At 32.9% G+C, this 12,716-nt stretch overlaps 1 protein-coding gene across 11 annotated transcripts in view; it reads left to right on the forward strand.

Annotated features, from left to right (window-relative positions):
• Sgk3 (serum/glucocorticoid regulated kinase family member 3) overlaps positions 1-12,716 on the forward strand; it is a 163,736-nt gene that overhangs the window by 135,151 nt on the left and 15,869 nt on the right. For all 11 annotated transcript variants that reach the window (XM_063257401.1, XM_063257402.1, XM_063257403.1 and 8 more), the window contains 5 exons: positions 3,116-3,203; positions 5,577-5,626; positions 8,147-8,204; positions 12,392-12,475; positions 12,573-12,704. In XM_063257401.1, coding sequence (XP_063113471.1) covers positions 3,116-3,203; positions 5,577-5,626; positions 8,147-8,204; positions 12,392-12,475; positions 12,573-12,704 — 412 coding nt within the window. The remainder of the gene's footprint in view (positions 1-3,115; positions 3,204-5,576; positions 5,627-8,146; positions 8,205-12,391; positions 12,476-12,572; positions 12,705-12,716) is intronic.

Genomic DNA, 12,716 nt, shown 5'->3' on the forward strand with positions numbered 1-12,716 from the left:
AAGCTTCTGTCTAAGAGAGAGACAAAAGGGGTTGTCAACGACTCTTGTCTTTTCTAGGGACTTTTGTAGAGCAAAACCACAAGGTGAGGCGGGGTCCACAATAGGGGAAAATGGAAATTTACATGGCAAGTGGGCATGACAAAACATGGTCAGCCAATAAGATTACAAGTGTAATTGCTTAGATAAAATTGATGAAATCGGGATCCAATGAGGAAGCCAGTCTTGTAGCAAGTAGGCATGAATCCAGAATAGGGCCTTTGCATATAGGGGGTTGGGTTAGTGACTCCTTCTGGCCTCCTCAAAGTATCAAGGTGATACCTATTTAGAATATCAGTCCCCGAAGTTTATTTATCTTAGGGGTTGGGTGCTTTTGTTTTATCTTTTTTCTTGAGATTTGGCCCTCAGTGGAGGCGTTTTGTTTTCTCCCATAGTGGCAAGGTATCTGGTCTTTTCCACTGGCTCCTTTGAGGGCTTAGCCCTATCTGCCTGCCTATAATACTACTTTCTAACTCAGCTGCCTGTAACATTCCTCACCTCTGAAAAAGTACCAGTGATCACTTCTTCAGGTTGAAGGGGGTTGTAGTTGTTGTTCGGCAGTCAGAGATACTCTACAGAGGGTCTATCTAATGGTCCTCAATAGACATCACACATTTTTATCTTGGATAAGTGTATAGCTTTACGTAACACTCAGTTTTTATAATTGCACAAGTACCTTTTGTGCTGTTAGAATGTCCAATGTCATCTGATTTTGGAGGACAATGTATCATTAATTTTACTTCATTTAGGACAGAGAGACTAGCGTGGTGTTATTTAAGGCCTGTTGAGTAGTTAATTAAGGCCTCCATATGTGTCACATTACTCTCTGGATAAGATCTGGTGTATCCCGGTTTAAAAAAAAATTTAAAAGGAATCTAGCATATTTGTTATTGATTTTATCTGTGTGATCACTTGGGGTTTGACATCCTTAAGGCAAGAACAAATTTCAGTCAAAGCATGTATAACCAAAGTATGTATATAAAGGCGTGTATAATCAAAGTAAGAGCATTAGAGCTAATAAGTAAGTTTTAGAAATTGTTTTTAAGGGACAGCAGTTGTGCCCCCTCCCCTGTCTCTTAGGTCCCTTTAATGATGGAGTCTCACATTTTGTCGTAAATTCCTGTAGCTTTAGTTACAGTTATCTCTAAATTTTTGATGACCTATGAAGAATCAGATTAATACATTATTTTGATTCATGAAAAACTCAAATTTTTATATATGAACAACAATAGATACTGTTTGTAAAAACAAGTCTGAGCATCATTGGTTAATTGTCAAGTTGTATATATATTACAGTATTTAGATAGGTTAAAACTTAGAAATCAGTTTTAACAGACTGTATTTGAAGCCTTAGAATAGTTTATAATTGAGACCAAGTAATTTTAAAAGTCTGTCCTGAAAATCATAAATGCAGTTGTACTGTTATGTACAAAGATTACAGTTTTAGCCGTAGAAGTGAAAGTTATGTATTAAAAGTTGGAAAGTGACAGTTCATAGTTCTTTTAGTATATTCACTATGCTGTACACTCATGATTACTATCTAATTCTGTCACCCAAGCTTAATCTAGCATTTCTAACACCCCAAAAAGAAATGGTACCTCCAGATCTCTCTTTTCCTCCAATACTTGGCAATCTATTATCAGTCTCTAAAGCTAGCCTGTCCTGGAATTTATGTTTAAATGAAGTTATATGAGATACGATTTTTTCTTCTTTTGTTCATTAAGTATGTTTTTGACATGTTGTTAACATGCATTTTATTACTTTTAAGATTGAGTAACACTCCATTGTATTAATATGCCATATTTTATTTACCCATTTAACAGCCAGTTCAGGACTTTTTGGCTGTTTTGAATAATTCCATTATTATTTCAAGGATGAGTTTTTGTGTGAATATGTTTTTATTTCTCTTGGTTATATACGTGAGAATGGACCTACTAAAGTATGTAGTAACTCCATGGTTAGCTTTTTAAAGACTATTAAACTTCTCTAGCGTTTGTACTAGCCCACCCTCTTGAAAAAATAATTTTTCATCTTTCAGTTTTTCTGTTTCTATTTATTGAATTATTTAGAATAATTTGGTGTATAAGTTCCAGATACATCGATTTAGCCATTCCTCAGAATTGTCATTAGTACATACACAACTCTAATTTTATTCCACTTTTATTCTTTTTTATTTTATATCTTTGTAGTGTTGCCATTCTGCATACCTACTTTAATATGCTTGTGTATTTGATATCTCTGTGTCTTAGAAAACTTTAAGCTGACTACTGTGTCTGTATTTAATATATACATAAATGACACTGCGCCCTGTTTGTTCCTTTCTTTCTGCCTGCTGACTGGCATTCTTCTCTATAAGCAGTTATCTATACTTCTTTTTTTTTTTGGCACCAGGAATTGAACTCATGACCTTGCACTTGCCAGTCAGGTTTTGTACTGCTGAGCTATATCCCTGTCTCTGACTTACTAATTTTCCTGGTGGTAAATTTCTGTTTTGTTTCCAATTCACTGCTGTAGTGAGTGAATGAGTGTATGAGTGTCTTGGTTACAAGTCTTTCATTAGAACTGTGCATAATTTTTGGTGGTTTGTAGAATTGGAATTTTGAGGTCTAGAAAAAATCCTTACAGTTTCACCAAGTTTCACCAAGAATCACCAGATTACTTTTCAGAAAAGCTATTTAATTCTGCAATCTCACCAGCAACATATGAATTTTTTTTCCTATATCTTTATTTAACTTTTTGTATTTAAAACTTTTGCCAGTTAATAGACATAAAGTGGTAACTCATTGTCAACTTAATTTGTCTTTCTCTGATTGCCAGTGAAGTTAGCATCTTCACAAATTTACTTATTATTTGAGTTTGTCTCCTATTAACTGCCTATTTATTATATGTTTGTCTGTTTTCCATTTGGTGCCTGTTTTTAAAAAAATTAATTTGCTTATTTCTTTTAAAATAATAGTAATGTATTTTGATTAGCTTTTTTACTATATGTGCTAATATTGTGACTTTTGATTTCATTTTAAAAGAGAGAAAGGCTGTAGATGTGATTTTATATCATAATAAAGTTAATTCTTGTTTTTAGTCCAGATGTTAGAGCATTCCTTCAAATGGACAGCCCAAAACATCAGTCAGATCCATCTGAAGATGAGGATGAAAGAAATACTCAGAAGGTAGTAAGAAGGCTTGTACTCTTTAACAGAAAAAAAATACCATTTCCCAAAGATAAAATAAGTTAACTTTAGGAAAGTATTTGCTCAAAATGAAGTAATTTCATTTGTAGTAGATTTTGTACTTTGTAGACTTCTAAAAACCACTTACTGATCAGTATTTCTTATAAAATTTATAAGATTCATAGAACCAACATTTTTATGATTAAAAATAAAATATAGATTAAAGAAAGATATGAAAGTAACAGGTAGGAAGGCAGGTGTTATCCATGTTGCCACCACCTAGAATTAGTAATTTTTAGCACTTGAATGGTTTTCCTTTCCATTATTCTCTTAATGTATAGGATTTCAAAGATATCTAAATTATATAATGTATATAATTGTACATTCTGCTGTCTTTAAATCTAACACATTTATTTTGAACATTGTATTTCTTTATCATCATCACCGTACCTGAAACCATTGTTTTGAACTTTGGTCAAGAAAGTTCCTTTCCCCAAGGAGAGGTGATAGCAAAAAAAAAAAGAGGAATTAAAATATAGCATATACAGTTAAAAACCCTGTATGATGAATATGATCATGATGTATATTTAAAATGTACCAATAAATTTAAGTGCAAAAACAAAGACCAGAAATAGGGTATTAGTATAACAAAAACATTTCTTACTCCATCCTTAAATGTCACTTAATTAGGAAATTCTGCACCATTATAATAAAAATACTTGTCAATTTTTTTTTTTTTTTTTTTTGTCTTTTTGAGACAGGGTCTCTCTGTGCAGTTCAGGCTATCCTTGAGCTCACTTTATAGCCTACGCTGGTCTTGAACTTGCAACAATCGTCCTGCATCAGTCTCCCCAGTGCTGGGATTACAGGCATGAGCCACCACGCCTAGCTATTTTTTAAAAATCATTCTGTTTTGAACTTCCATAATTTTCTAATTCATTCCTTACAACATAAAATAAGAACATCAGGAGCATCATCCTTACTCCATAAGTGCATAAGTGTGAATAGGAAGATAAAGTAACTAAGACTACATTTACTAACCAAAGGAACAAGTTAAAACCCAGTCTGTCTGACTCATATTGGTATTTTGGCCTTTAATGGCTAAAAAACAAAACAAGGTTTAGTTCTTTATTATGTGTTATTGATACATTCTTAGAGATCCAGATATTCAATATCCTGAAAATATCACAAAGTGATGAATCTTGCAACCTGTACAAACTATTCTCACTTGTTGAACAAATGACAGTAAAAAAACACAGATATGTGGAACATTTAGATTGACTTCCACTGATAAAAAGCATTAGCATTGTATGTGACAAATACTAGAGAATAAAAAATAACTTTTCCAATCTGATATTTCAAAAGTATTTTATTTAAATCAGCACCAACATGGTTAATCTTTCACTTTTTATGTTGACAGAATTAATGATAGTGAATGTACTTGAAGAAAGAGTTCAGTAGCCTAGGAAGTATCTAAAAAAGAAGAAAGCCTATTCATATATCATAGATTTATTCAAAATTGTTCTTTAAAGAAAGGTTAATTATGTGCACAGTTATACTAATACCCTGTTATGTGCACATTAATTATGTGCACAGTTCACATTACAGAGTATATCTAAAATACTTTGAGATAGTCCACTACGAATTTGTGGCTGTGTTACACTGGGCGAGTGGTTTTCCTCCTCTAGTATCACTTCTGTCTTCTGTAAATTAGGATAAGAATCAATATCACGTTAAAATTTTGAAGTCAGTGTATAAATTATGCATGTACATAGAACATTTTAAAAAGTGCCTTTCAATCAGAACAGATATATACACACACACATACATACATATACATACTTTCTGTGTATTATCAGGTTTTTATTTGTATAGTGATTAATGCACATGTTGCTACCTGGCATCACCGAACTTTTAATTCTACTGCATGTGTACATAGTATATTTTAAAGGGCTGGTTAGTCTTTGAAGTGGATCATAGTAAGCAAATAATAAACCTGTATCTTATCAAGATATTTCCAGGATTCACCTTTGAAAGGTATTGGAAAAGTGAATGATAATAAATTTACGTCAATTTAAGGAAGTTTCTATTCATTTACTAACTTTGAGTTTGATTTCTGGCTTATCTTCTTTGCTTTATAACTGCTCTTGAAAGTTATCATTGTAAAATGATTGTTTATGTATGTTTCCAAGGAAGTTTATAGACTTACTAAGAATTTGGACCTTACGTTTCTTTAACATGCATTCGTATCTATAGTACAGTTATGTATATTTTGTTTCAGAACATTCATTGGGTGGTATATAGTCTGTGAAGCTCCAGTAAGAATACCTTTGTTTTAATGCTATGTTTATTTCCCCCACTACGTCTAAACAGCTACACTCTACCTCACAGAACATCAACCTGGGACCAACTGGAAATCCTCAGTAGGTTTGATTTATCTCAAGCAATCCTTTAATTAAACTTTAAGAGGCTCATTTTTGAGGTATATGTAATTATAAGTTTAATTAGGTATATGTAATTATAGCAGTTTAATTATGAAATACAACCATAGTTATAAGAAATACATAATACTGTCATGTGCTTTGAGTAACTCACATTGCTTTAGTAGAATCCTAGTAAGGAGCTATTTTTTTAATCCACAAATAGTTCATTGGATTCTGGTATTTTGCATTGTTATTTTTCTGGTTTTATTTTGTGTATGTATGTGAAAAGTCATTTGTACATGTTTCCAAGGGCCCATAGTCCTGTAGAGTATTCTAAAAACAAAGATATCCCTGCAGGTCTAATTGATACATTCTCTTGATGCTCACACTCAGTGTCGTTGCTACACACTAGTAACTCAGCCTGTTCCAGAAAAGTAACAATGGATGTCAGTATATTAAAGAGTATTAAAATTTATGTAATTTGGGGGCTGGGGATTTAGCTCAGCGGCATAAGCACCTACCTTGCAAGCAGGCAGTCCTGAGTTCGATCCCTGGTACCGATAAAAAAAAAAAAATTTATGTAATTTGCACCATATTTCTATATTTATTTGAGTACTTGGAAAATATTTTAAGGAGTACAGTCTGAAGTGCCGAGGTGGCAAAAACAGACTTCCTCTTGACCGCCAATCCCAGTGATTCATTGAAAGTGAATACCTACAGCATCTAATACAAAAAATTCTACTGCTGCTTGACTCAGTTCAAGGAGTGCCCAGATGGATTAGTGATGTGAGGTCGGCCATAGGTTGGAGAAGGAGCATAGTGGTGCCATCCTTACTTTGTAATTATTATCCTCACAGGATTATTAGAGTAATTTTGAGTATCCTTTTACCCCAGAACAACAGGCTTTCTCTATCTTTTTTACTTACTTGGAGAGAGTACAGACACATGGGAGAAGTGATCAGAGCCAGGGCTGGGTTCTAGGACACCTCAATACTATGAGATCAAGGAAGAAGTGGTAGTGGGTACTGAGAAAGAATAGTAACATAGGAGGAATATGAGAATAGAATGTCCTGAAATAAGTAAAAGATGTCGTCTCAAGGTAGAGAAAGTATTTATAATTAATTCTATTAATGTTACTGATCAGGCAAGTAATACAAAGATTGAAAATTGGTCACTGAATTTGATAAGTAAGTCACTGGTGATTTTTACAAGCAGTTTTATTGTTGTGGTTCTAAGACCTTGATAGGGAAGGGTTCGGGGGGAGAGCTAGAAAAGAGGTTATCTAGAAAAGTAGTGAGCTGAAACATTTTTGCTGCATGGGATGATAAAGAATGGGATGATAACTGGAAGAGAGTGTTTGGTTTTGAGCATTCTTTTCTGCCATTCATAACATTGAACAAGATTCTATCACAAAATAGAAGTTTTCAATTAAGATTCATCATTAGCAGTTAGCAGTGAGGCCTTGGCCTGTTTGCTATTTCAAGTGTTCACCTGATTTTTCAGTTACACTGTTTGTTTCACTGTTATACTGTTTCACTGTTTGCTTGCTTTTGTTTAAAAAAATTTTTTTTCATTATCTCAGGCTTCATTAAAGAACAAAATAGTTCAAAGAGCAGGTTTCTGAAGAAGAGAAAACATCTTAATTTAGTTAAATATTTATCTCACTAATCTTAATTGTTATGGTTTAACCTAGCCCCCTCGTGTTACTCTCTTGTTTGAATTGACTAGTTTTCTTTAATAATCAGTTGAAGAAAACTTCAGATTTGGGGCTGGGGATTTAGCTCAGCGGCATAAGCGCCTGCCTTGCAAGTAGGCAGTCGTGAGTTCAATCCCTGGTACCAATAAAAAGGAAAAAGACAAAAAAAAAAGAAAAAAAGAAAATTTCAGATTCATTTGGAGTTATTCTTTCTAGTACAACTAAGGAATTCAGACTGTCTTGAAGAAAACAGCTTTTCTGGCTACTTAAGCTCAACTTGCTGCTTCCATGTACACCTGTCCATATATAACCAATGTTTTTACCTAATAAATTAAATAAAAAGACCATCTTAGTTTTCCTTCTGGCTTTTCTGTTCTGGCTTTTTTATATCACTATCCATAAGAATAGGTTGAGAGATCTTTCATAATGTATGATAAGTGATCCATATTTAACACTGAGGCTTTTTTCTCCATTGGAAAGTTTTAGCACGTTTATGTGTTGCAACTACTAATTTCATTTTCAGAAGAATTACCAGAGACTAGAGAGTCTTTGGAATGTATCAATAGTATATATAGTTTTTCGATTTCTTCACAACATTGGTGAGATTCATGGTTAAGAAAAATGGCTTAGAAGCTACTTTGAGTGCAAAACTATTATGTATGTATATCTAGATATATATTTAGATATTTATGTTTGTATGTAGACATACATATCTAAATATATTCCTCCTTTTCCCCTAAAGAAGGTATTATTGAACTTTTTAAGTAGAACTTAATGAGGCTTACAGAGTTATAAAATATTTTGTCGTTGTTAATTTATTTCAGTGCTAAACCATCTGACTTTGACTTTTTAAAAGTTATTGGAAAAGGCAGCTTTGGCAAGGTAAGAGTGTTTTTAACTTTTCGTTCAGTGAATAAATACTTAAAGAATGCAATTTTTATATGTGTAAGCCACAGGACATTTTTTATATGAGGAATAGATTAAAGTGACAGAACAGTACACAGTAGAGATAAGATAGGATGGAGAAAAATTCATGGGTTGATCGAGGATGCTTCTTTGAAGATGTGCTAATAAGCTGAGGCTACAAAGACAAAAATGAGCATCTATATGAATAACAGTTGATGACGGGAAAGCATATAAAGACCCTGCTTACTCTCATACAGTATCAGATGAATCATACAACTTGACACCACAGCTGCGCCAAGGAAGGAGTTTAACCCTTAAGGTCAGAATTATTAGGGAAAGCATTATAAACGAGTTTATCAGAATCATCAAGTATGTTTTAAGTATTTTGGGCATTATTTTCAAGTCTGTAGTAGAAATGAATATTGCTGTAGATTGGTGTCTCTAGTTTGTTTTCTAAATTCCCTTATGACCATACAAGTAAATCTGTGTGTTTATCAATTCACCAAATATATATTGACAGAACACTTTGTGATACAACCAATAGAAAATTAGAAAGATCCTACTGTCTACATACTTTAGTCTATTGCAATTCTAGAGCGTCTTACATTAAAAACAGAAGCATTAGGAATGGTGGCACATGCTGGTAATGTAAACTACTTGGAAAGTTTAGGCAGAGGATTGTGAATTCAAGCCCAGTCTGAACAACATGGAAAGATCTCATTGCAGAAATATGACAGCAGAAAATAATATCTTTGGGGAACTTTATGCTTAGATCCAGAATCCACCGAGATTTCTTTCTTACATATAATATGAGATGCAGGATCACAGTTCATTTTTTAATATATGGATATGTAGATTATCTTACAAAATTTATAAAAAAAATTTTCCCCATTGGTCTGAAGGGACATTTTCATCATATATCTAGTGTTTATATATGAACAGATTTGTTTTTAGGCTTAATTATTGTATTTTTGTTTCTAGATTTTATATTGTCTTCCATTGATCTGTTTATCTTGACACTTAGTGCCACATTGCCTTAACAACTAAGTCCTTTGCTCCTTGTTCTTTCTTCAAGAGACTATTCTTAGCTTTGTACACATTTTAGAATGTCAGTTTTTTACAAAAAGTTGTATGGAATTTGATTATGATCACATTGAATCTATTGGTAAATTTGGGGGGAATCAGCATTTTTATAATGTTGAGTCTTCCAGTCTATGACCATGGTATTGCTTTTTGTTAATTTAGCTCATGTAGAATTTTTTCAACAATATTTTATAGTGTTGTGTATAGAATTTGTACATATCTTTAATTAGTTTTATTCCTAGTTGTTTCTTTTCTTTGCTGTTAATTATTGAAGCTGAATAAATGTATATATTACCTGTGACACATTGGTTCTACTCCTTGCTGGCTATCCAACAGAAATGAAGTTGCACTAGAAAAAGCATATTTAGGCATACCCATGCTATCATTATCATTAAACAGTTTAGCTATCATATATATTGTGATGATATATTCTGCACAACAATGAAAATGAGAAAATTATGCTACATGCTATAACTTAAACATTATATAATTCTGAAGAGACACTTTTATATGACTAATTGTACAAAATTTTTAAAAAGCAAAATTTCAAGTTATTGAATGTTAAGATAGTTGTAATTACCTTTGAGGAGGATAGTCATGACTGGGATGAGGCAAAAGGGAGGCTTCGGGCTACAGGCGTGTTTTATTTCACTTAGATAGTGTTAAGATAGGTGTGTTCACTTTGTAATAATGTATCAAGTTACAATGTTTGTGAGCTTTCCTATATATATGCTATTTTTAATAAAAAAATTTTAAGTCTTAGAAAATGGTTAGAAATCAGCATAGTTCAATAAAACAAAGAAAAACAGTGCACAAAAAAGTAAACAAATTCACATAAAAATACATGATAAATAGCATAAATAATAGAGATCTAACATTTATTCTAAACTAACTCTTGTAGTTTGGTTCCACTTTCCATTTGCCTATTTGGTGTTTAACCTTTTGTTCACCAAATCTGACAGCGTACTGAAAGGAGAAAAACCTACTTGAAGGGAAGCAGTACCTTCTAATTTTCACATTCTTTGAATTATTTTCTCAATGTGTACTTGAAGGTGAACCAAAGTATTGGAAAAGGAAAGGTCAAGCAGGTAGGAATTGTCAAGAAAAGGAAAAATTTAAGAAGTAATATTGAGCATAACAAAAGAGAGAAATGGGAAGAATATACTTGAGGAAAGACATTTTTATCCTAAAGGTAATTTGACTCCATCTTTGAGTAACGAAAATATTTTAAGAGACTTTATTTTTAGAACAGTTTTATAGAAAAATTAAAGTCCAGAGAATTTTCAGTACTCCCAGTACCCTTTAACACAATTTGTCCTCTTATTAATACCATACACTGTATGGTACCTAATAAACCAATATTGATACATTATTAGTAACAGGAGTTCATCATTTATTTACTTTTACTTAATATCCTTTTCCTGTTTCAGAGTCCTATCTAGGATACCACATTGCATTTAGTTGTCATGTCTCCTTAGGTTTCTCTAGACTGCAATAATTTCTCAGATTTTAGATGGCCTTGACAATTTTGAGGCGTACTGGTCAAGTATATTGTCAGATGCTCCTCAGTTTTTAAATGTTTCATTTATTTTTGCCTGATTAGAAAGAGTTAAGGTTTTGGCAAGAAAATAGAAGTCTTAGCATTGTCATTAGTCATTGTGTCAGATCATTTCAAAAATGTTGGAATGTGTCACACAAATCACTAAGTTGTTGGTGGTCTTGAGTCACAGAGTCATATGTCACTTAACAATAAGAACACATTCTGAGAAGTGTGTTCTTAGCTGATTTCATTGTTGTGCAAATATGAAATACGTACTTTCAAAGACCTGCATGATACAGCTGCTGCTGTATCACTACTGTATATACCTAGGCTATATGAGTATACCAGTGGTGGTGAACCTAGGGGCACATGTGCCACAGTGAACATTCAGAGCCCTCTTTTTCTGCACATGAGCAAACTCCCCAGCCAAGGTTTGAAAAATTATCAACATGTGTATAACATCAAAGATCACATTAATTGTGGAAAAGCACAGCAAATGCAAACTTTTACCTTTAAATAAAAGCCTGTTTGTATCATTGAAAGCTTACCATGTTTTTCATTTAAGACAAAATATGTTAATATAATGTGAGATTTAGTTCTTTTCTGAATTAGAACCTCAGTATTCAGATTTAATTGCAGTGCTGGCACTTCCCCATAAGTAAGTGGGTTTGGGTTGCATTTTGGACACTCAGTCTCTAAAAGGTTCACCATGTCCATCATTGACCAGAATATTGTGCAGCACATGCCTGTAGTGATATGTCTACTTTTTTCTTGGGTGAGATCCTCAAGATTTCTTTAGATTCTTAAAGAATGTCTGAATACAACTAGGCCACTATAGAAACTCAGCTATACATGATAGTTATTCTGAATTCTTCTAAATTATAAAATCTATAGGAAAGCCTAAGTATAAAACAGCAATGTACTTTTATCACCTAAAATCATTCCTTTATATAGCCATTAAGGTTTTTTGTTGTTGTTGTCGTCGTCATTGGTGTTTTGTTTTGTTGTTTTGTTTTGAGACATGGTTTCACTATGCAGTTTGAGCTGGCCTTAAACTCACCTTGTAGCCCAGTCTGGTCTTGAATTCACAGTGATCCTCCTGCCTCATGCTCCCAAGTTCTAGGATTACAAACACACACTACCAGACCTGGCTGTAGCCATTAAGTTTATAGCTTCAGTATTTTCAAAGTACACGAGGCTGGAACACATGTAGATATACACATGTACACACACAAACACAAACACAGAGACATCTCAAGCAGGTTAGATGTTGGTACTTAAATTCAGTTAAACTTATCAACACAGTAAGTGACAGAGACATAGTACTTGGCTGTTCATATGATCAATGTCTTTTTTATATAAATACTTAAAGAAAATGGAATTATAGAAATGAATTCAATAGTTCTCAGTATTCAGAGCAAAAACATTATTGGGTCCTTGTGGACTTTTCACAAAATTTAAAAGGTATTGTTTTATTGACAGGTGAATTATCCCTATGAAAATACTGCCATTTTAATAATTTATACAATCTTTATCACAGGTTCTTCTTGCAAAACGAAAATTGGATGGAAAATTTTATGCTGTCAAAGTGTTACAGAAGAAAGTAGTTCTCAACAGGAAAGAGGTAAAATAGCTATTATTTCTTCTGAGCCCATTGTCTTAATTGACAGAATTGATTTCTGATTATTTAACACAAATTGATACCTTGCCTTTTTTTCCAGCAAAAACATATTATGGCTGAACGTAATGTTCTCTTGAAAAATGTGAAACATCCATTTTTGGTTGGATTACATTATTCTTTCCAAACAAGTGAAAAACTTTATTTTGTTCTGGATTTTGTTAATGGAGGGGAGGTGAGTTTTACA

This window comes from Cavia porcellus, unplaced genomic scaffold (assembly GCF_034190915.1).
Source record: "Cavia porcellus strain 051 isolate PalLab524CR breed Dunkin Hartley unplaced genomic scaffold, mCavPor4.1 scaffold_10, whole genome shotgun sequence".
NCBI lineage: Eukaryota > Metazoa > Chordata > Mammalia > Rodentia > Caviidae > Cavia > Cavia porcellus.